The following is a 23305-nucleotide window of genomic DNA, read 5'->3' as shown; positions in this document are numbered from 1 at the left end:
TATCCAGGAGACAGATGGGACAGTTAGAATATATCCAGAAAATTGAACTAACATGTAGGGAGGGGGGAAGTTTGTCCCATTAGGACAGTAAAAAGAATTAGGATCCTTTAGCCTTTTTTATGTGGAACAGTCATCATTACCTGCAGCTGGATGGTGGGGTCATAGAGGACGTTTCTGTGACAGCTGAGTGTGGATGGAAATGGGGCGGCTGTGTCCCTTGTGAAGACGCTGCACATTTGCACAGGATGACCGTTACTATCATCCAAACACAGGTATCGCCCCAGGGCGAGAGGACCAAGCCATGCCGAGGAGCTGCACATCACCCCGACCGTCACAGGGCCGGCGGGGGAACCTGAGTGCAGGGGGCCTCCGCCTTTTGAAGCCACGGCCTCGAGATCCGTCGAAACGGGACTCCTCACACTTACTGAGCCAACTTCAGGGGGAGGTCGGAGCTTCCTGGGGTGTGAGGTCCCCTGAGATGCCCACTTTTTATTTTTCTCCAGAATATTCACCTGTATTTGGTGTCTTACAGCCGTGAAATGCCGCCGTTATACAAGATTTGTGATTAACTTCTTTTCACATCTATGACATTTCATTAATTTCATTTTGCTGAATTCAGTGGAAACCTTTATCTTCCCCTTGATCTTTGCATCCCTCTGGTTCCCTCCCCTCCGTCTACACGTCAGCCCCTCATCTGTGTTAATTCTGAGGCCACGTGGCACCCCTCCCCACTGCATAGTCCAAATATGTGGTCCAGGCTTAGGGAAGCAGAGGTTGCAGGGCCCGGGCGACCTTTTCAGAGAATGCGATTGTCTCACTGCCTGTCCCACTGGTGTCGGGGGTTCAGACAGCGGGCCTTTGCCTCTGTCCGTGTTAACTGTGCAGCCCCTGACCCCAGCAGCAGGGCCTGCTGTTGCCCCGTCTCATTTTTGTGCTGCAAAGGACACAGCTTTGGAAACGTTAAGATCTGACACAAATATTCGGGCCAGTGTGTCTCGCCAGTAGTTGCTAACTTCTTTCTAGACTCTTAATATTGAACAGAGTCCTATTTTAGGATCCGACTGAATTTGTGTAGATGTAGAAAGTCCTCTCACCTCAGGAAGAGATTGTGGGCCCGATTTGGAATTTTTAGGTCAGGCTTTCCTGACCCTGCTTCCTAGAACAAACCAGAATCTGCTCCTTTTGCCTCAGGAGCTGGATATAGGGTGAAAGGAGACCCTTCCCGCACCCTGGATCCAGGTGGAAGTGCAGCTCCTTGAGTGAAGAATATTTCCGCATTCCTTCTCCTTCGTTGTTAGTGAATCAATGAAAATATGCTTTTCAAGATTCCAAATAATAGAACTTGGAACAGGCGATAAAAATTGACTTTGTAGCTGAATGAGGAATGTTGGAACCTGGACAAGACATACCAGATATATCAGGATCTTGGAAGGATGCATGTTAAATGCTGCAGGTTTAATTGAAATTCCACGTGGGAAGAGCCGTCACCTTCGGTAGCTGATTGCTGAGAGCGAAATGCAGCAGAGAATCTGGCTGCCGGGCTGCCAGCGTGTTCTTACTGTTGAAGGATCACTTGATGTTAAGATCAGAGGGAAGCAGGTTGGCAGCGAAGAATCCAGTTGCTATGGCTACGGAAGGTGTGTGAGAGGCTCTCCGTACAAGTCCTTTCTGTCCTGGACCCACTTTGTCGTTGCTCCTTGAATCCTCCTAATACCGTCCACTGTGTCAGCTTCCACAGTTGAGGGCCATCCTGGAAGATGGAAGTGCTTTTTAATTTTAATTTACAAGATACTTTGAAATGGCTGAAATATCTTGAGTTACTTAAAGAATTTAACTCCCCCCATTATCAATAACACATAACCTCCCAGGGCCCCTTGGAAGATGGGAAGAGAAACCTTGTTAGCACTTCATGGACCAACCTTTAATCCTCACTGGCAGTGAGGTAATAGGATAATCTCCCTGTGCAGGGGGGCAACGGAAGGTTGGAGAGGGATTGAACCAGGGCAGAATGTGGAAGTGAATCCTGCGCCCCTGAGTCTGGTTCTGAGGCAGAGTAAGCGGCTGGCCCCTCGGAGGTCTCCCCAGGGTGGGGTCAGCCCCGTCCCTCTTCCCATTGACCGCTCCATGGTGACGATGTCCACACGTGGCTGGTTCTGGGGCGTAAAGGACTCAGTGCTTGTAAAGGATGATGAAGAGGGTTTTAGTCATTATTAATCCAGATGTTCAGTGCACGTAAGGCTTTTTAAGAAGTGTTCTCATTTTCTAATACCACCCAGAAGTTTATGTGATGAATATTTAACAAGCGTCTGAATTTTACAAAGACTAATTAATTTGCAAAAAGAACAGTTTCTGTTATAACACATTTGTATTGCAAACAATGATTAAATTTACACAGTCTCACATAACACTATAGTAATAGCGATTAATTTGACTTGAAAAGGCAAGTATAAGAGAAATAGAAAATATCTCATTGTAGCTAGTTTGCACGTTTGAATATTTATGTGGTTCAAATACATTACGCTATATTTCCATTTTACATCCTGATGTAATGGCAAGATTACCACAGAAATAAACTAGAGCCATTTTTCAGCTGCAATCTCCAAACCTAGCTTAATCTCACCAAAGAGTTTATTTAGGAGCATTAATTAAAATTTTTAATTAAAATCAAATTTCCATGGTTTTATTTTATCATCCATTTTACCACTTTTTAATTTGTTTCTTTAGGGCTAAAAGTGTCCTACAAAGAGAAAAACATTTCAAAGATTTAACTGGGAAGTCTTTTTAATTAACTTTGCTTTAACGACAGAGACAGACGAGAGACATAGAGAGACAGAGAGACAGAGACAAGAGACAGGCAGGGAGAGACAGAGATAGAGGCAGTGAGAGACAGAGACATAGGCAGAGACAGAGACAGACAGAGAGACAGAGACAGAGAGATAGGCAGGGAGAGACAGAGATACAGACAGAGATAGAAGCAGTGAGAGACAGACAGAGACATAGAGAGGCAGAGACAGAGGCAGAGACAGAGAAAGAGTGACAGGCAGAGAGACAGAGACAGGCAGAGACAGAGGCAGAGAGAGACAGAGACAGAAAGGACAGAGAGACAGGCAGAGGCAGAGACAGAGGTAGAGAGAGACAGAGGCAGAGAGAGGCAGAGTCTGAGAGACAGACAGAGACAGAGATAGAGGCAGAGATGGGGGAGATTCTGAAAGGCCCCCCTGTGGAGCTAGAGGGAGTGTAGATCTCACCTAGTGGGTGACAGAGGTTTTCTGGGTAAAGGCTCAGTGTAAATGAGAACTTTATTACCTAAAACCATACCATTAAATTCATTAATATAAAGACTGTACTTTATTTTCAATAAAATTTAATACTAGTTAATGACTAGAACTAATATTAACAATTGACATTAAATATTTACCTGGAATTTAAAGAATTCCAGTGTTAATAACTTATTATTTCCAATATTTAACCAAAGACTTATAAATTAAAACAAATCTAGAGGAAGGCAAAAAAACCTGTGAAAATGTGTTTTCTGCAGGGCTCAGCCTGTCTCTAACCCGTGCTGTGGCGGGACCAGCCCTTGTGGCTCTTATTACGGTCGTACGATGCCTTCAGCAGTAGCCATGAGGGGACTGAAAAAATAAAGGTTCGTTGCTGACAGGACCTGGAAATCACACAGCGCCCCTGGGTCACACGGCGAGATGGAGGCTGCCAGCAGAGAGCGCGAGGCCCGGGGTCCTGCTTTCACTGGGGTCGAGGCCGGGGTCTGGGGTTTCCCGGGATCACTCTTTATTGGTGAATTTAAACATGAAGGTGGGAATTTAAAGCACAGGAAGAGGAAAAACAAGGGGCCAAATGGTCAGTTACTGAAATCAACCAAGGTCTCTGAAGCACAGGGGCCTCATTGCGGCGCAGGGGCCGGGGCCCTGGCTCTGCCTGGTGTGTGGCTGGCAGACTCGTCGAGGGGAGCAGAGCTGAAGTCGGGCACGTGCGTAACAAAAGAGAAAAAACAGCTGTCAGGGTTTACAGTGCAAAATGCTTTACGTTTGGTGTGAATTCGTTCAGTCTTATTATTGAAAGGAGTTACCTCTCTGCCTCTATGAAAATAGAAAAGTGAAGTGGAATAATGCTGTAGAGATTATACTCAAACTTTACAGTACAAAGGTTTTCTTTCCTTTTTCCTTTAATATTCTGGGCACATTTTCTTTAATTAAAGCAGTCTATGTAAATGTGTTCCCGAGAAAGGGGAAAATGCTGAGTGGCTTCTGGGATTCCTATTTTATTGTCTGTGTCGACTTAATGAAAAATGGGGATCAGACTTTGCACACATGTAATGAAATCCTTCATTAGGAGGAAGTGACATTGTGCTTCTCCTTGAACAAGGCTGTGCGTTTACAAAGTAACTCTCTTAACGTGCTTAAAAGTAGCTGAATGTTTAGCTTCGCCAGCCGGGCGAGGGGGGCGCTGGGGCTGTGCTGTCGGCGGCTCCCCACACTGTGTACACACGTGCATGTGCACACACACAGACACACACGTGCTCACATTCTCACACGTCACGCATGCGAGCGTGTGCACACATATGCACATGTTCACCCACAGAGACTCCTGCACGCACAGACATCCACGCACACGTGTGCGCACACATACCCACAAACACACACGTGTGCACGCACATACCACACGCATGCACACGTGTGCGCACATATACCCACACTCACGCACATGTGTGCACACACTCACACCTGCACACACACAATGCCAGTTGCTGCAAACTCTGACCCTAAACCACTGCCAGGAGGAGCACGATGTCTCTGAATCTCTCTTAACACTGTTGCCCCTTTTGCGACCCTGCAGCCCACCAGACAGGGATGTTATTCGTAGGGGACGCCCTCCTCCAGGTTAGTATTTTAAACTTCAGTCCTTGGCTCTGTTGCATGTTAGTTCATGTTAGTTTTGAATTGAGACTCATCAATTATTATCCTCAAAATTCTTAATTTGTCATCTTTTCAGGTTAATGGCATTAATGTAGAAAATGCAACCCACGAAGAAGTGGTAAGTGTATGATATTTTATGTTTTTTGTTCTTTTTATTAGATAGCCTCTTATTATTTTTTTCTCTGAAAGTCCATTTCACGGAGTGTATTCATAGACACAGAGCTTCAGAAAAGCTTAGAAAGTTTAGCAAGTCGTGTTTCAGAGGGGCCTCTGTGCCACGTCCCTTCACAGTCCACACGTCATGGGTCCTCTCCGATGCTATAAAAGGTAGATTGGTGGCTGCTATTTTCAAGATGGGAGGGTTGAAATTCAGGGCGTGGGACCCCACCCGGGTGACCGGAGTGGAGCCTGTGAGGGTCCGCACACCGGCTCCCTCTGGCTTTGTGTGCTCGTCGCCTTGGAGGACGTCTCGGGACGCTCGCCTCTGGTGTGTGTCTGGGATGCTGGCCTGTGGACATGGGGGTCACAGGCTCCGCCCCAACACCCCTTTCCAGACACGAACCTTGCCCAAGGTCAGGTCAGGCTCCAACACAGCATATTAGTAGGTCGTTAACTAGGTGAAGAATTCCTTTAACTTGCTCCAGGCACGGAGGAAAGATTCGCAGGTGGGATGACGTGTTTCTTGGTCTCAAGGACTTGCAGTTTTAGGTTTAGGTTCAAATGAATGATGTGCTCTCATCTGTTTACTTCCTAAACTTAACATTTGGGTTATTTTTCAATCTCTGCAAAAGTTTGCTTTCTTAAGGTGAGAAAATACATAGTAATTCAAAAAGAGACAGTGTACACCTAGGTAACTTTATCCCGGCCCAGGGAAAGTAAAAAGCATTCGTCTGAGAAGAAAGACTTTTAAATTAAGTAAATGATGTGTAAAGCTTATAAATGGAGCTATTCCAATACTTGACTGATACAAATATACTTTTTGGACCAAATTATCAAATTACAAGTCTACAGTCTTCTGTGACACAAAAGCCATGATTGGAACACTGCTAATGACATACAATCTCAGCTCTTCAGACTTACGAACTTCGTAAAAATATTAAATTTGTAAAAGACCTCATAAATCACAGTTGCACACTGTGAAACTCACTTTTCAGAGTAGATTCTAGGTTCACTTAATCCTAAAAGAAGAAAAGTCAGTTCTGCTCCACACAGAAGACCCACAAAAATGAGCCTCATCCTGTATATGGGCTCCTGCTTTGGAAAAGCTGTACTGCTTTTCGGCGACAAAAATGTGTTTATTTCCCTCTTTTTAATACACCGTGTGTCCTCATCCACATCAACATATAATATCGTAGCCGACGTGGCAGAGAGTAAACTTTCCATAATTTTATTGGGCAAATTCTGAGACATCTCACTATTCAGAGAGGAAGGAAAAATGATGTTTGGAAAATCACTCAGTCTCACCTGTGTGCAGAGGTTAGGGGTGCCTGGCGGGAGGTGGCGCGGGCGCAGCTGGTCCCCCTGTGGGACCCCCAGGCCCACGCGTATGGCAGGAGACCTGGCAGCAGAGTCCCCGCAGCAGAAGCCAGACCGATGTCCAGTGAGAGTCAGAGCGGGGTCAGCGCTCCGTCCTGAAGGGTCTCAGAACGAGAAACATTACAGAACTTCATTTTTATGCAACGTGCTCAGAATTTTTTAAAAATATCTCAAATGTTAAATTAACTTCTAGTCCAGAATGGCAGGCCAGGGTTTTAAGTCCCATGAAAACCATTGATTAAAAACTGCCCTAACTGATAAAACTTCACAGACTGTTTTACGAGGCCCCCTTTTCAAGTGGAAATGAGTCCTTTTTATACACATTTTATTCACGCACAGCAGCTCGGTCATCACTAAGATCTCAGGACAGATTCTGAGTTCTGGTGATTTTGAACTCGAGAACCCTTAGAAATAAAGTCTTCACTTGTGTTTAATAAATGGTAGAAATGGAACCTTCCAGGTCACTGTTCCAAGCAGCAGCCAGGCCGTCACACCCCCAGACCCCCAGCTCACGGCATCTCGTGGGCCGTCACTCAGCAGCTCGCAGCTGCGTTTGATAGAAGGTGTCCTGAGGGAGCTGAGGCCGGTCGCCTGTTTCTCCAGGTCATTTGGCAAGTACGTGTGGACCCTCCTTCCCCTGGATACCGAAGCATCCGTCAGGCGTCAGCAAGGCCTCTGCCCTCAAGGACGAGCCTCCGCTCTCGGGCCCTGGGCTGTCCGGACTTCCTCTTCCCCGCGGCAGCCGGCTTACTCCCGGCCCCCCCACCTCCTCACGTCTGCCCTCCTTGGGTGATGGTCACCTTCTCTCAGTCTCTGCTCATGTGAGAAACTGTCCCGAACACAGGAGGTTAAGGCAGCGTTCCATCTTGTTGGAAGGAACATAAGTGCTATGGAAAGAAACAGGCTGGAATAAGTAGGTTAGGTAGAGGGAAGATGGATGGATAGAAGGTAGGTAGATAGACAGGTAGACAGATAGACAGACAGGTAGCTGATAGAACATGGGTGGTTGGGTGGATGGATAGAGAAATAGAGAGACAGATAACCGACCAACAGTATTTTCTCATGCATGAGTTGGAAAATTGTTCAGAGACGTGCTTCTCAACCCCGATGTGCATGAGAATCACCTGACACCCGCAGAGGTTTCAGCGGGCGTAGCTTTGGTTCAGCATCACTGCTCCCTAATTCCCGGGCCTCGAAATTAGCAGGGTTCAGAGCCATTGGAATGGGGATCTAAACTCCCAGTAGCGTCTCCGGTGTGCCTTGTGGGGCTTCGTTGGTGCAGGAGCACCGGGGGCGGGGGAGTCTGGCTCCTGTTCACGTGCCCACTTCCTCCCCTGGGGCCCAGGCCAGGCCGGCCTTGTATAAACGGCTGCCCTTGGTAGCAGAGATGCACGTGTCCAGCCCCTATGGCCTTGGGAGACAGAGGACACTCAAACTCTGACGGACGGGACTCTGTGTTGTAGCGTTGACCACGGTCGAGCATCCAGACCCCCCTGAGCCCAGTAACCAGGTAGGAGCTTTTCCATGAGGAGAGCAGACACAAAGCTGTGCGTGTGATTATCCCGCTAGCCTCCCCCAGACACCGCCCAGGATCCCATCTGCCACGGACACTTCCGGCACCTGAGGTCTTTGGGCGGCGGGCCCGGGTGGCAGGGCGCCTGCCCGGGGCAGCGTGGTTATAGTGCAGAGCCGTCACCGCGTCGGTAGCACGACGACCGTGAGGTGCGTGGGAAGGGCAGCGTGTCTAGCTGTGGGCCACGCCCCCATCAGGATCCAAGCCAACCACCGGCAGGCCTTGCCGTCTTGGCGGCAGGGGCGCTCCTGCGGCAACTCGTTCTCATGTCACAGGTGCCAGTCCCAGCCCCCTGTCTGTGTCTGGGGCCACTTCCCGCTCTGACACTCCCGCGTCTTCACAGACTCTCTAGGGTGTTGCCTCATGTCCCCACAAGCTGAATACACACAGCGGCACGACGCAGCTGACCAGCCGGGGGCCGCGAGGGCTGGTGAGATGCTGGGGGCGGGGTGACAGAAAGACAGACGACCGGCCTGGCCCGGATGCAGGAGAGCCAGGGTCCACTATTGCCGCTGCCTCTGCTGGCGTTTGCTGGCAGCCAGAACCGCCAGGGAAGGGAAGTGTTGGCTGTGTCTGTAGTTGTAGCCCAGGTACCACGAACGTGTTCTATTTGTTCTGGGAAGGAGAACGCACCTGGAGCCACGGTTGTCGTTGTAGTTATGTGTGTTTATACTTACAGTAAAGGACGGCTGTTACTGACAATTCATGTGCTTTCTGCGGGGCCCAGTACCTAAGTTGGCTGGGGGGGTGGAGGAGACCGCATCTTCCAGGTCTTCCGTGTGGCACGGCTGTGGTTTCCTGTTTGACCCCAGAGAAGCAGTTCTGGGGGCTCCCACTTGACCCTTCTCGCCTGCTAGGCCTGAGTCAGGAAAGTAGCCTGGAGATTCTACCAGTTAGGGAATATGTCTGTTCAACCCTCTATTCAGGGAAGGGAAAGAGAACCACAGGGTGTGTTAGGGACTGATGTGAGGTGGGTCCAGGACGAAGGGCACCGATCACCTGGCAGACATCAGCCTCCTGTTCTGACTGGTGGACCAGGGCAGGTGTTGGGTGTCCAGGCATCAGCGCAGACCCGGCGTCTGGAAGCTTTGCTCTCACAGTGCTGTCACCGTTCCGCACATCATTTTATAGAGGATGGGGGGATATTGGCAGACGTCGACAGTGGCGGTGTTAATGAGGGAGGGTCGGAGGGGGGACCCAACCCTGCAGGTGACGGCCAAGGGGCTGGCAGGCCAGCAGGTGCAAGTGTGTGTGTGTGTGTGAGTGTGTGTGTGTGTAAGCCTATGTGTTTGTGTGTGTGAGCCTATGTATTTGTATGTGAAGGAGCAGGACAGGTCTATGTGCTGACGTGGGGTGAACTGCAGATTCGATTTTAGGCAAAGAGAGTGATTTGTCTAGTGGACATGGTTCCACTGACGTGAAAACAGGGCCAAAGAAGAGGACAGACAGCACACGTGGTGTAGTGTGCTTTCCTGCGTGTGCCTCTTTGTTCCCACATGGTCACGTACCTACACATGTGGGCACGGGGCCAAAAGGCACACAAAACGCCCTCAAGAGAGAAGGCATTCTTGCAAATGGGTAGACGATTTCCGGAAGGACACGCAAGATACACCAGTAGCCGCGTGTCTGAGGTGTCCATCCAGGGCTCTGGCATGTGAAAGACACCCATGCTTTCATCGTGTATCTGTTTGTTATTTCCTGTTCTAAAATATCCAGTCATCATATTTCAGTTATGACATTTTAAAGCTGTGCTGGCTCCTCAGACATAACCATATGGGATGATTTCTTCACTCCCTGGAAGGCGTCCCGGGTGAGACAACTTCAGAGACTCCCTGGAGAAACTGCTCTGAGGCCGCAAGGCTGCCAGCCCCTGTCCTGGACCAAGTGTCTGTGCCCCAGATTCACAGGTTGGAGCAGTAACCCCTGGGTGATGACGTCAGGAAGAGTAGCCTTTCGGAGGAGAATCCAGGGAGATGAGGTCATGAGGGTGGGGCCCCGTCCAGTAGGATTAGCGTCCGTGTAAGGGGGTGGAGGCGCCAGAGTGCACTCTGTGCCTGTGAGGACACAGCAAGAAGGTGGCCGTCTGCAGCTAGGATGAAGGCCCTCACCAGAGCCCTGGCCTGGCCGGCACCGCGGGCTCTGCCTCAGAACTGTGGCGGAGAGTGTCTGTCGTCCAAGCCCCAGCCTGTGGCTTTTTGTTGTGGCAGCTCAGGTAGTTTACCTGAGACACCCAGCAGTTTAAATGGCTCGAGCGGCATTTTAAAAGCTTGGGGGAAGATTCATACGAGAGCTGAATCCTTCCTAAAAAAGAAATATGTCTGACTCACCGGTAAACTTGGCGGCCCAGCAGGTGAGTCAGAGGTGGGAAATTGGAACCTGCACCTACGTTGTCAGAGCAGAGCAGACGTGCCTGGTGACAGGGACGCAGGCGGGAAGGTGCCGGAATTGCTGGTCTTAAATAGATGCACAGGCAAGTCCGTGTCGCTCTGAGGCAGAGCAGGGGCCCCGCCATCCAGAGCCGAGCGTGGAGTCAGGTCCCTCCCGACACCCGTCAGTCCGAAGGTTGTGGTCTGAGGGGCAGACATAGCTTTGAGATCAGTCGTTGAATTCGGAGGCATTAATGGTCAGTGGTCAAAATATTTTCTCAGACAACACATACATACTTTGAACTAAATTGAAAAAAAGAAACTGGCGATGCAGTAAAACCTTTGCCTTGTCCTAGCATCTCAAAGTCTGGAAGCATCAAGGCAGGGTAGACACTTGGGATTTGAAAACTAATAACACGTTGAAGTTAAGCCCACTCTTTCATCAAAGGTGCACCTGCCTCACTCTTTACTGTTGTTCCCGGATAAAACTAACTTGTCCAAAGTGACGTTTCTTCAAGGGCCTGGGGAACAACGCTGAAGGCCTGAGCCGTGTAAACATGTGAGCGAGTCTTCTGGGGGCTAATTAGTCTCGATTAGACAGATTTTAGTGCTTTAAACTCCATTTTATCTCCAGGAAGACTTGTAAAATTGTTAAATGTATGCTCACTTATTGAGGTAGGGGTGGGTGTGTGCGTGTGCGTGTGCGTGTGCACACGTGGGCAGACCCACATAACAGAAGCAGCGGGAGAACTTGACCCCAGACAGGGGCACGCATCTCAGGCGCGTGCTGTCCACGTGACACCCTGGTCTTAAATTTAAAGCTCCATGAGCCCCAGGACGCGGCAGGCTCTTGGGCGGCGGCGGCCGTCCCCCACTCAGATGTGAGCCACACCCCGCAGCAGCCACATCTGGAGAGGACGGCGCTGCAGCTCGGGGTCCCGTCGATGCAGGAGGCGAGGGCGCAATGACACCACGGTTTTGTGAGACTCGCCCTGGGTCGCCCTCGGAGGGGGAGGTGCGTGGGCCCCGTTGCCCTTGACGGCCTGGAGGAGCTGAGGCGATGGTCATTGTCTCCGGGGCCTCGGGCCGGCCGGAGGGTGGTCCCAGCTGAGCCCCAGCTGTCGAGTCGTCCGAGCAGAGCGTCTGTCTCATGGCCGCGTTGCTGGGTTTGGTGGGAGGCTTTGAGCCCTCCCCTTCTCGCTGCCGTGGGCGGCAGCCCTGACTTAGGGAAGACAGACGCTGGGGCGTTTCATCCCGTGTCTGCACCTGCACCCACCCAGCAGGAGACGAGGGGGCTTCGGGAAGGGGCATCAGGGTAGGCTCGCCTCAGGGCTCCCAGGGCACCCGCCTGGTGAGGAGTGAAATGGAGAAAAGGCCTCAGGGTCACGAGATTTGATACGTGGAAGAGACACGCCGGCGCCCGTGGCGCAGGAGGCTGTGGACGCAGGGCCTCAGGGAGAGGAGGACAGACGGATGCGAGATGAGCGGGGGGCCGCTTCACGTTGGCTGGCCCGGGCTGGGGCGTTTGGCGGGTTTCACAGGCCGAGGCAAAGGGGAGGAGCTCAGGCTCGGGGACACGGAGAACGTCCCCGGGGTGACGGGAAAGGCCTTTCTGTGGGTCTCCAGGCAGAAGCAGGTCGTCAGCAGGGGCGTGTTCAGAGGAGGGCCGGGGCCGCGTGGCAGCATCGCACGCGTTCCCGATGGGGCGCTGGGGGCGCGAACACGTACAGCTTCTTACTCCGGGCTTTGGCTAATGTGTCTGAATCACGTTTGCTTAAACGAGGCAAACGTTGAGCGTTAAAAGCTGACCCTAGAGCTAAAGGAATGAGCTGTTTGGGTTACAGGGGAAGGGCCTGAACCGTGGGGATGGTGACGCTGCAGCTGAGAAGGGCGAAGTGCTGCCCGTTGGTTTCTCCAAAATTAAAATGTCGTTTAAACTCCGAAGCTCATATTTGCGGTTTGCAGCGTCACAGCTAACCAGCTGGCGTGTGTTGCCAGCGTCTGAAATTTGTCAGTTTGCGCACCACGCGGGTTTCTCACATGACTTGAGTTTCCGGGATGGCGTGGGTAGTGTGTGCAGGGAGCCTGGCCTCAAACCTCTGCTGACGTGTGAACATGTGTGTAGCTGAGGCGCCAGAGTCCTGTACCTGGGGACATGCAGCCATCCTTTTGTTACGGCAGGTAAAGCTCGCAGGACTTCCAGAGTTTCAGAGGTAATCGTGAACACTGAATTCTCGGGAGACAGGCGAGACGTGTAGGGATTTATTTCTATTTCTGTTCTGGTCACTTTGTGATGGTAGAGTAACTGTCTATTGTCACATTGACAGGTGCATCTTTTGAGAAATGCCGGCGATGAAGTTACCGTCACTGTCGAGTATCTCAGGGAAGCACCATCATTTCTGAAGCTCCCATTAGGTAAGGGGGAGGGGACAATTTCAAGGGTGCCACGCAGCACGTTATTTATGCAAACGATACGGCACTGGCAGGAGCGTAGATCGTTTCCTGAGCTCATATTCCGAGAGAGGAAAGACGCAGAGAGCGCCTCAGCGTTGCATGTTCCTAAGACGTCCTACCCTTTAATCCGTCCACAGACTTTTAAAAGAGGGCGTCCCCAGACGGCGCTTCGTCAATGAATTAACTAAGTTGCCTTCCTCAGGTCGCCTCACTGTGACTGTATTTACCTACACACGCACATGCACACATATAGGAACAAAGTTTGTATTTAAGATGTCTGTGTTGACATGAGAAGTATTTAATGTAAAAGAGGAAAGAACAGTAAATCTGCACCGTGATGTGTCAGCGTCGCCCATGTTTTCCTGCAGAGCTTGTAATTCTCTATTAGACCTGATGTGATCCAGCCGGGAAGTGGATCAGAACAGGTGTTGTGACTGACTCTGTTCGGGAGGATGGCTTTGCAGAATTTATGAAGTTACCGTCCTCCCTTGACGTAGCGGCAGGGCCTCTGTTGGGTGCTGACCCTGGAACCAGAGGGGCTCTGGGCTGAGGTCGCGCCCAGGGGCTGCAGCTCCGCTGTGGCTCAGCACGCTGTCCCTGCTCACGGGGAAGCGGGGCCCTCCCCCCGCGGCAGCCCCTCTCTTCTCTTTTCCCTTCTTTCTCCGGCTTTTTCTGTCACATGAAGGGACAGCTTCTCTCTCCTGGGCTGACCTTATGGCCGGAATCTTCTCTCTCTTTTCCATCGTTCCCCTGTTGTCGGAGCCTCCGCTGCCGCCCCTGGGCCTGGCCCAGCTCTCTGGGGCCACGGCAGCTGCTGAGACCCGATCTCACCTTCGAATCCGCGGTCACGAAAAGGGCCATTGAACTTCTGGCCCTGCTCCCGTCCATCTTCCTGAGTAACCGAGCAAATCGGTTTCAGCAGCTCGATTTTTGTCCCCATCAGACCTCAACCTGGAAACCATGCTGCTCACTGATCTAAGAAAAACTGACGATCCCCCCATGGGTATGAAAATATATCAGTAGGATTCATCACACATCCTGCCTTCTGAAAAGACCAACGTGAGAAATCAGGCCACACGTTCAAAGAGAAATAAATGCTATACACAGCACAAGAGTTTATTCTTCCAGAAGAAGGTAAAAGGCCCACGGACAGCCAATCCCAAGCGTTCGCCTGGGGCCCAGGTGTGTGGCGCGTGTGAGTTTACAGCATCGCGTAGCCACGGGGGGCGTGTGCACGGCTCTGCCTGGACATCTCTCCTGCGGGCACCTCACCTGATGGTGTGTCCGGGAGGGCACAGGAGGCGGGAGGGGTCTCCTCTGGAGACAGTCAGTGCCGACTTTGATTATTTTGCATAAATTCAGACTCAGACTTTTTATGAAATAGAAGTCACATAACATAAAATTCACCACTTTAAGGTGCGTGCTTCGGCAGTTCTTAATTTGTCACTGTGCCGTGCAGCCGTCACCACTGTCCCATTCCAGAATATTTCCATCACCCCAGAAAGGAACTTTGTACCAATCGTCCCTCCCCCAGCCCCTGGACACCACGAATCCACTTTCTGTCCCCGTGGATTTGCCTGTTCTGATCGCTTCACGTAACTGGGGCCGTGCAGCGTGTGGCCTTTCGTGTGAGCTTTCTTCACTCGGCATGTTTTCCAGATTCATCCACATGGTACCCCGTGTGCAGGTGTTTCGTTCCTTTTTTTAACTGAATAATTTCCATTATTTGGAGAGACCATGTTTTGTTTCTCTCTTCGTCAGCCGACGGGCAGGTGGCTTGTTTCCACCTGGGGACCGTTGTGCCAATGCCGGCGTGCGCGTTCACGTACAGGTCTACGTGAACGTGCTTTCAGTTCTCCCGGCCACACACCTGCGAGTGGAGGTGCTGTGTCATACGGCAAGTCTGGGTCGGATTGTTGAGGACCTGCCACGCTGCCTCCACACCTCCATCTCACACCCCACCAGCCCTGCACGAGGTCAGTGTAGCTGCCATAGATCACAGCTCATTTTTTTAGGTTAGGTGTTTTTGTAAATACTCATTGAAACTATTTGTGTTATATTCTTTTCCAGTAGTTGGTTGTTTTTATTTTTTTTTTTTTTGCAGTACGCGGGCCTCTCACTGCTGTGGCCTCTCCCGTTGTGGAGCACAGGCTCCGGACGCGCAGGCTCAACGGCCATGGCTCACGGGCCCAGCCGCTCCGCGGCATGTGGGATCTTCCCGGACCGGGGCACGAACCCGTGTCCCCTGCATCGGCAGGCGGACTCTCAACCACTGCGCCACCAGGGAAGCCCCCAGTATTTGTTTTTTGACACTAACTATTTTTATTATTAATAATTATTGACACTGATTTTTTAAAAATAACGGGTTTAAGTAGTGATAAGCAGAAACAAATATTACAATGTTCAGATTTCTCTTGTGGGATATAGATGAAAAGATGCTCATTCACCAGCAGTAAGTTGACAGAAACCTAGAGCGCATGAATGACTGTCAGGTTACAATCCACTCACTCGCTCGCTTACTCAGCCGCCCCTCGGGGTTGATTCGGCAGAGTTAGTCCCTCCAGTGAGAGCATCTGGAGAATGAAGGAAATTAGAAATATTTTGATTTCGCTCCCAAGTTACTGATGAGCTAGTTATGGGAATAACACATGTGCCATCAGGAAGGAGCTGCAGATAGAAGATGTAGTAAGAAGTAGGTAGAGGTGCTGGCAGAACAGACTCTGGGTCCAGAAGCAGTTCTGTACGTGGGGAGCTGGTCGCAGAACGTTTGGAGGGTTAGGAAAACGGGAAGGGAGCTGGGTGGTCAGATGCAGTGAGAACTACCGTTCAAGCAGAGTTAAGTCGTTGTCATGTTCTCAAGCCTTCTTGGAGCTGTTCAGTCCATCCCCATGCCTGCAGGGGTGCGGTGTGGAGTGTTCTACAGACGCTGTGGACACAGGGGTGGGGGTGGGTGCACAGAAGTGCATCCGTCGGATTCCACGTCAGCTTCACGTGCTTCTTTCCTTAGGAGTGTGGAAGCAGGAAGCATTGCCTACTTGTTACCACTTGTCCTGCTGCCGGGCCCGCCTCAGTGTTTCTTTCCCGTCCTCAAGCACCCAGGTGACCCGTAACAGGCCCTGGAGTTTACTCAGGGGTCAGTAAGGGTCTCCTTTACTGTATTTCCCAGGTGCTTCCGCTTCTCACAACAGGGAATTTGCACAGTCAGGGCGCCACGTGTGTCACAGCACCCCAGAGCAGGTGGACGGAAAAGCTGCCCACGCTCATATTCCGGCCAGAAAACATTCGGGCGGGGTCGTGAGGACGTGAAGGAGCGCAGCCTCCCTCTTGAAGCTGGTCGCCGACATGGAGGTGGCCTGGAAGCATCAGTATGGAGACCCATGGGTTTATCTGATTTTGTTGAGAGGTTTAAAGCTCTGGCTGTCCTGTGTGGTGTTTAAAGGGAAATTGGGTCGCCGGGGCATCTGCTGGACCCGAACTGTGCCGGCTGCTTTGAAGGCGAGCCCATAAACGCATTCACGGCTTTTCAAGGAGAAAACTGAGATCACTGAAGTAACTTGCACGATGTCCCACTAACTTTCCTCATCTGTGAACTGGTGATAATAATAAGTAACAAGCACACCTGAAGCTTGTGTGTCGAAGTAGTAAATACAACAACGTCACGAGGCTTTCGTGTCCTCAGCGACACGGATGCTGGTGACACGCGTGCTGCAGACCCTCAGACCTGACGGAGAGGATTGGGCAGGACAGGACGGGGAGGGCTGGGGCGCCTGCTGGGAAACCCCTCCAGCCGTTTACTGTCATTTGGGAGCTTTACCCCAGTAAAGGTTTTTGTCGTCTTCCAAGAAAGGGAAGTCTGGATTTTTAATGCAGTGCCTTGGCTTTGATCGGACAAAACCGATTTGCAGGTCAGACGGAGCTTCACCTGCCAGTTTGGAGCCTCTGCCTAATGGGATTTATCCCCCGAGTAGTTGGCTTTTGAAGGCTAACGCTGGCTTTGAAAATTTTCAAGCTAAAAGAAAATGACGGACCCGTGTATCAGGCTGGCACCCGCTGCGGCCGGGGCACCCCTGACCCTGCACAGCCCATCGGGGTCCTTCCCGTCGCCCATTTTGGTAACGGGAGGTGCGGGGTCACTGGCTTCTCCCTGAAATTGCCGGCTGAGTCAGGAGGGCGGCGGGTGAACCTGCCCATGGCGGCACCTGGGCCCCGGGGCCGCCGAGTCGGTCTTGCTGGTGCGTCGTGGTCAGGAGGAGGGCTCCCTACTCGGGGAGGGGACGCGGACCTCCTTCTGCCTGCAGCGCTGGCCCTGTCTGGGGTCCCGCGAGGGGTCCTGGGCACGTGGTCAGGGCCGATGTGCGCTGAGGGCCCGCTGCCCCTCCTGCTGTCCACCTGGAGCGCTGGTCTTTCGGGCGAGGCCTGGGGGCAGCTGGTGCCGCCCCACCTCACCTGGCATGTCCAGGGCCGCAGTGGAGGGCGGGGCGGGGGCTAAGCGGTGGCGGAAGGGTGGGGACAGGACCCGCCTGGTGCTGGAGCGACAGGACGGAGATCCCTTTCCATCCCTGTACTTCCTGAAAAGAGGACTGTGCTCGGGAAGGGCCCTGACCTGCCCGAGACAGACACTCGACTTGGACCCTCTGTTCATCCATGTTCCAGGCCCAACGGCGGCTCCCTGCTCCCTCCCCAGTCCAGAGCTGCTTCCTCTTTTCATAAATATCACTTTCCTCAAACTTACCTGATTGGTCCTTCTATTTTTCACTAAAGCAACTTGCAGTGCAGAGATAATCCGAAAATGTCAAACAAATAAATAATGCAAACATTAACATCGGAAAGTCAAGAATAAGTGTGGGAAGTTAGCATCGTTATCCTAGTGGTGGGGAGGGCAGGTTCATGGAGCCCCCGAGGCCAGGGGACCGGCTTGGAGAGGCCGCGTCTCTCTGCACCTGGACCTGGTGCGGCCCTGGCGAGAAGCTGGTCCTGCCCTCCTTCTGCCAGGCGTTTTGTGGGGTGCAGATGGGGGCGTCCACATGGTGGGTGGGCGGCGAGGGGCCAGCGCTGGCTGCACAGCCCGTACCAGCAGCTGCTTCCCCCGGGGGCTTGTCTGGGGACCCCCCAGGCGACCCCCGTAGGTGGACCTTCAGGTAACACGCTGCGACTCCTCTGGTGGCTCCATCTGCAGTGAGTCTCTGTTTGATTTGCAGGGTCCCCAGGACCGTCTAGCGAGCCCGGCAGCGGGACCTCCTCACCCCTCTTTGACAGCGGTTTGCATCTGAACGGAAACTCCAGCAACACAGTAAGCTCGCTCGTGCTCACCTTTGATTTAACCAGAAGCTCCCCTGGCAGATTTAGAAAAGCCCCCGCTGCCCGTTTCAGAGGGAGGTTCAAACATGGGTGTAGGATGTGCTTACGTGCGCGTAATTCCCACGTGGACACCTGGTCTTTCACCGTAGGGTGCTTTCGGCTCCTAATTCACAATATCTCGCGAACAGGCCTGAGTACGTCATTTTGAGGTAGAATGTGGAGTCGTGGCTCCAGTTTTCCTCGGAACCTGACGGTGGGAACTGCCGGGGTTTGTCCTCAGGAAGCTTCCTCCAGACTCACAGGAAAGGGGTTCATTCCAGGTTAATGGAATCACCTAGGAAGCGTGATGCTGGGTATTTGCAGTGAGTTTCCGTCACCCTCCAAATCTTCACCTTCCCAAGAAAACCAGAGCTGAGCAGAAAGAGAGGGCTGCAGGTGACCTGGGTTTGGACGGCTGCCCCTCCCCCAGGGAGGGCTGGCCTGACCCAGACCCCGGCTGGGTGGGCCTGACAAGAGCCAGCGTCCAGGGTGTGGTCTTCTCAACCACTGAGCCGTTAGTGGATACGGATTAGACTCCTGTAAGCAGCTTGAAAAAATGTTTCCTTGGAAATCATATCCGCTCGCACCTTCCGACCACCACCTACCTGACCGGCAGGCGGAGCCAGAGGAAGTGATTCGTGTTTGCACAGTCCATTCTTAAAATACCATTCTTTTCCATTTTTAACCCTTTAATATAGTTCTTGATATTTAAAAATTGCGTTTAGGGTCTACGTGAGTTATGAAGCAGAAAAATAAAACAAACGTCCCTGAACTCAAGACTCAAATCGGTACTAGGAACATCGTCCCCAGCTTATACGGCCGCCTGTGTGTCACTCCCATATCCCATTTTCTGGCCTTCCCCAAATAAACAGCATCCTGAATCTCGAGTTTGTCACTGGCATGGTAAAAAAAAAAAAGTTTATCCGTGTGTATAGATCCCTAAAATATACCATTTCATTTTGAGGCTTATAAAATGTTATTCTGTCATAGCCTTCTGGGATTTACATTTTTACCTGCTATTATGTTTTTGAGATCCACAGATGTTATGTAGGTCCCTGGTTCTTTTTCGCTTGTTTGTTTTTTTCTGTATTATAGTTAATTGTGTGAATACACTGCAGTTTATTTACTGATTATCAGTCATCACTAGACACTTGGCTTTTGTTTCTTGGTTTACTCTAGTCTGCTGTCAACTGAAACCAGGCTGCCGTGAACATGCTTATAAATATCTCTTGGCTACAGACCCAGAGCTAGGATTTCTGGGCACAAATGATGCCAGTGTCTGATTTTCAAAACAACGACACCTTATTTTCCCAGGCGGCTGTCCCAGGTCGCCGTCCCAGCAGCAGGAGGCATTGCAGGTGGCCATGGCCTCCCAGGGCTCCATGCTCTGGGTTTACTTGCCCAAGCACAGGGGTATCTGGTGGCTGCTCCCGGGTTGGCTGAGGAGGTCTGTTTGCCTCTCCTCTTGCGGTAACTTTGCTTTCTCCCCTTCCGGGACGTGCGTCCACTTTCACCCCTTTACCTGTAAAGCTGTTTGTCTTTCCCTTCCTGATCACTTGGGAATCTCCATACACACTTGGGATTAATATTTTGCTGAATTTGGGTCTCAAATCTCTTCTCACAATTTACAGCGTGCGTTTCGTTATATTTACGCTACCTTTTGATAAATGGAAGTTAATCTCTGTGTAGCCAAGTGTGTCCACTTCTTTCTGGTAGAGGTTGTGGTTTTAGGATCTGGTTCAAGACATCCTTTCTTATCCTGAGCTCATAAAATGTTTCCTTGTGTTTCTTTTCCTAAATATTTTTAAGCTTTGTTTTTCACTTCGGGTCTCCAAAGCATATGAGGCTTACTTTTGTAAAACACGTGAAACGCTGGGTCCCAGGTTCATTTTCCTGGGCAACCGGCTGCTCTAACCCGTGTCCTCGGTCACTGCGATCACGGCACACGTTTCCTGGTCTTGGGTTTATTGCTGAGACCTTGGTTGTATTCTGATTGCAATATCAATACCAGAACCACACTGCTTAGTTACTCTGTATTTATAATAAATGTTGTCACTGTAGCCTACGCTGTCTCACAACGTCCTACATCTTTGTATTTTTTCCATTCTCTCTCACTTACCTTTTTCTTGTGGACTGTATGTAATCCACGTTGAGTACAAGGAGTGACCACAAAGCTTTAGTCTTTGGAAGACTAGGATCTACCGTATCTCTGGACTGGAGAAGAAAATGGGCTCCACTCTGCAGTTTGTTTTCTCAAAGGAAATGAGTTGGAACCTTCCTCAGACACAGAGGGTTTAGGCAGTTTTCGTTGGCTGCACTTTCAGACATGCTCACATCACTTTCCTTCTCCCAGGACCAGACGTGATGGAGCAAGAGGCAGAGTTTGCCAAGTTCAGAGCAGCTTACAATCACAGGAGCCCTGGAGGCTGGGTTTCCCCTTCATGACTGTGTGCCCCTGACCCCCGACACATTTGTAAGCCCTGCTTGTGGAGTAGGGGGAGCCGATAGAGTGCGTTTCCACTCTGTCTGTGATTCCCAGAGCCACTCCCAGTGCTACCTTGGGTATTTGACAACTTCCCTGGGTTCTCACCTGAAACTAAGTTATTAACTGCTCCCTCCCCAGATGCTACATCTTCTCCGTCTTCCCTACCCTCCATGAGAAGGAGTCTGCTCATGCCTTCACCCCCAGGCCCCACGTTCTCCTCCAGACCCAGGAACGGCTCACACACCTTAAGATTCTAAGTTCAGTGCTCATACTGCACTATTTTCGTGTCAGAAAACGTACTGAATATTTATAACAACAAAAAGTCTCATTCACATCAGTGTCACTCATCTCAACTGAACGTGTATATTGTCAGGTCCTTCTCTCCCTCCACCCCTGTTTCCACACTCCTGCATGTCCCGTTCTGGCTCCCTTGTTAGTGGGTTAGTGTTCATGTTTGCCTTCACAGAGGGAACGTAGAGGGGTTATTCCTTGATTACCTGATTGTCCAAAAATGTTTTCCTTTTTCCTGAGAGATAGCTGGTGCTTTCACCTGGTGTGCTTGGAACTTGGGTGCTGACCCGGTCCTTTGAGGGACTTCAGATGCCAATGTCTCTGCTTTACCTGTGGCAGATGCAAAGCTAAATTGTGTCTGACTAGTTTCCCTTTGTCAGAAAACTTTACCAAATATAAATAAGGAGCTACAATTAAAAAACAAAGAATTTATGACAGTAAATGCCTGATTTTCTGAGTTAAGAATTTCAAAAGATTAACTCAAAAGATTAGGGTCATTACAGAGAATTGAATGCTCAAAAGTGTACAGGAACAATATATCAAAACAGAAACAAGATTTTACAGAAATTATAAGGAAACAGATATGAAACTTATAAATAGTAGTTGCAAAAGAAAAGCAGATATAATAAGAAAAATAAACAAACAAAATATATTTTAAAATATAAGTTAAGTTAAACATTGTTTAATAACACATTAAACATTGTTAAACATTGTTTAATAACTTAACACATAAGTTAAACATTGAATTGAGTCTTCTAAATGGAAGGAGGGGTGGTCTCCCAGGCAGAGATAACGAATGAGTGAATAATATTGAACTGTTTAATTAAAGTATAAGGCACATGCAGGGAAGTATACAACTCTGAAGAAACAGCTCAATAAATGTTATAGCACCCTGGTCAAAATATAGCACATCACCATAATTTCAAACTACCCTCTCCCTCAAAAAATTACTATTATTTTGACCTCAATTACTATAGATTAATTTTACCTGTATTTGACTTTCATGTGGATGGGGTCGTACTCTTCTGTCTGACCTTGTTGCCAAAAGTCAATCTTAAAATCAACTAGCGAAAGCATAGATCACTTTGAACAATGACAATTTTATTAACAGCACATTTCTCAATAGTGACAATGGAAGCTAGATAACAGCCCAATAATATTTTCAAAATCATGGAGACAAGAAAAATAACTACTAGTCTATCTTTGTGTTCCTCACAAAACCATCCTTCCAAAACAAGATAAAAATAAAGACTTGTTCATAGGAAGAGAATCTGAAAGAGTATATTAGTAACAGAATTTCTAAAGACCACATGTCAGGAAAATAAAAATGATCCCAGAAGGGCAGTTGGAGATTAAAGGAGGGGACTATGTATGTGAATCTAAACAAATGTTCTCTGCAGAAAGTAATAACATCACTTAAGTTAATGTCTAATATCTTAGGTTAAGATAAGAGGGCAAATACAGAATACTGAAAACAATGTATGTGCTTCAGAGTGAGTGGACTGGATGTAAAGCATTCTAAAGTCCTACTGTTGTTAAGACACTTCACGAATTAATAAAACACCAGGAAAAATAAAACATCAAATGAAAAAAAGCAAATCAATAACAAAAAAATCCTTAACTAAAATGCATTAAGAAAAAAAGAATAGAAAAATAAGACAATGAAAGAGCCAAACTTAAGGAGGTAGATATGAGTACAGACATAGCAGTAATAAAATCAATATACATAGACTGAATTTACTAGTTATAGTTAAGAGCCACGGATTTACTTCAATCTTTAAAATGATTCAAGTCCTGTCAAGCATCTTTTCTGACCACAGTGATATGAAACTAGAAATCAATTACAAGAAGAAAACCAAAAAATCCACAAATATGTGAAGATTAAACAACATGCTACTGAACAACCAGTGGGTCAAAGTAGAAGTCTCAATATCGACAAATGAAAATGGAAATACAGCATACTAAAATTTATGGGAAGCAGCCAAAGCAATTCTAAGAGGGATGTTCATAGTGATAAATGCATATGTTAAGAAATAAGAAAGAACTCTTATAAATAACCTAAAACTATAAATCAAGTAACTAGAAAAAGAAGAACAAACTAATCCCAAAGTTAATAGAAGGAAGTAAGTAACAAAGGTCAGAATGGAAATAAGTGCAATAGAGACTAAACAGACAATGGAAAATATCAGTGAAACTAAGAGCTGGTATTTTTTTGGAAAAGATAAAATAGACAAAGCTTTAGCTAGACTTACCAAGAAAAAAAGGCAGCACTCAAATAAATAAAAGTAGAAATGAAAGAAGAGACATTACAACTGATACACAAATACAA

The 23305-nt window shown here is 49.4% G+C and overlaps 1 protein-coding gene across 1 annotated transcript in view; it reads left to right on the top strand.

Moving 5' to 3' along the window:
• Positions 1 to 23305, top strand: part of SNTG2 (syntrophin gamma 2) — a 198557-nt gene that overhangs the window by 87338 nt on the left and 87914 nt on the right. Inside the window, exons 5-8 of the mRNA XM_027113931.1 lie at positions 4855 to 4898; positions 5011 to 5052; positions 12737 to 12824; positions 18062 to 18153. Coding sequence (XP_026969732.1) covers positions 4855 to 4898; positions 5011 to 5052; positions 12737 to 12824; positions 18062 to 18153 — 266 coding nt within the window. The remainder of the gene's footprint in view (positions 1 to 4854; positions 4899 to 5010; positions 5053 to 12736; positions 12825 to 18061; positions 18154 to 23305) is intronic.

Source organism: Aethalodelphis obliquidens, unplaced genomic scaffold, assembly GCF_003676395.1.
Source record: "Aethalodelphis obliquidens isolate GAN/ISIS:26980383/991018 unplaced genomic scaffold, ASM367639v1 scaffold12, whole genome shotgun sequence".
Classification (NCBI taxonomy): domain Eukaryota; kingdom Metazoa; phylum Chordata; class Mammalia; order Artiodactyla; family Delphinidae; genus Aethalodelphis; species Aethalodelphis obliquidens.
This window is presented reverse-complemented; position numbering and strand designations above follow the sequence as displayed.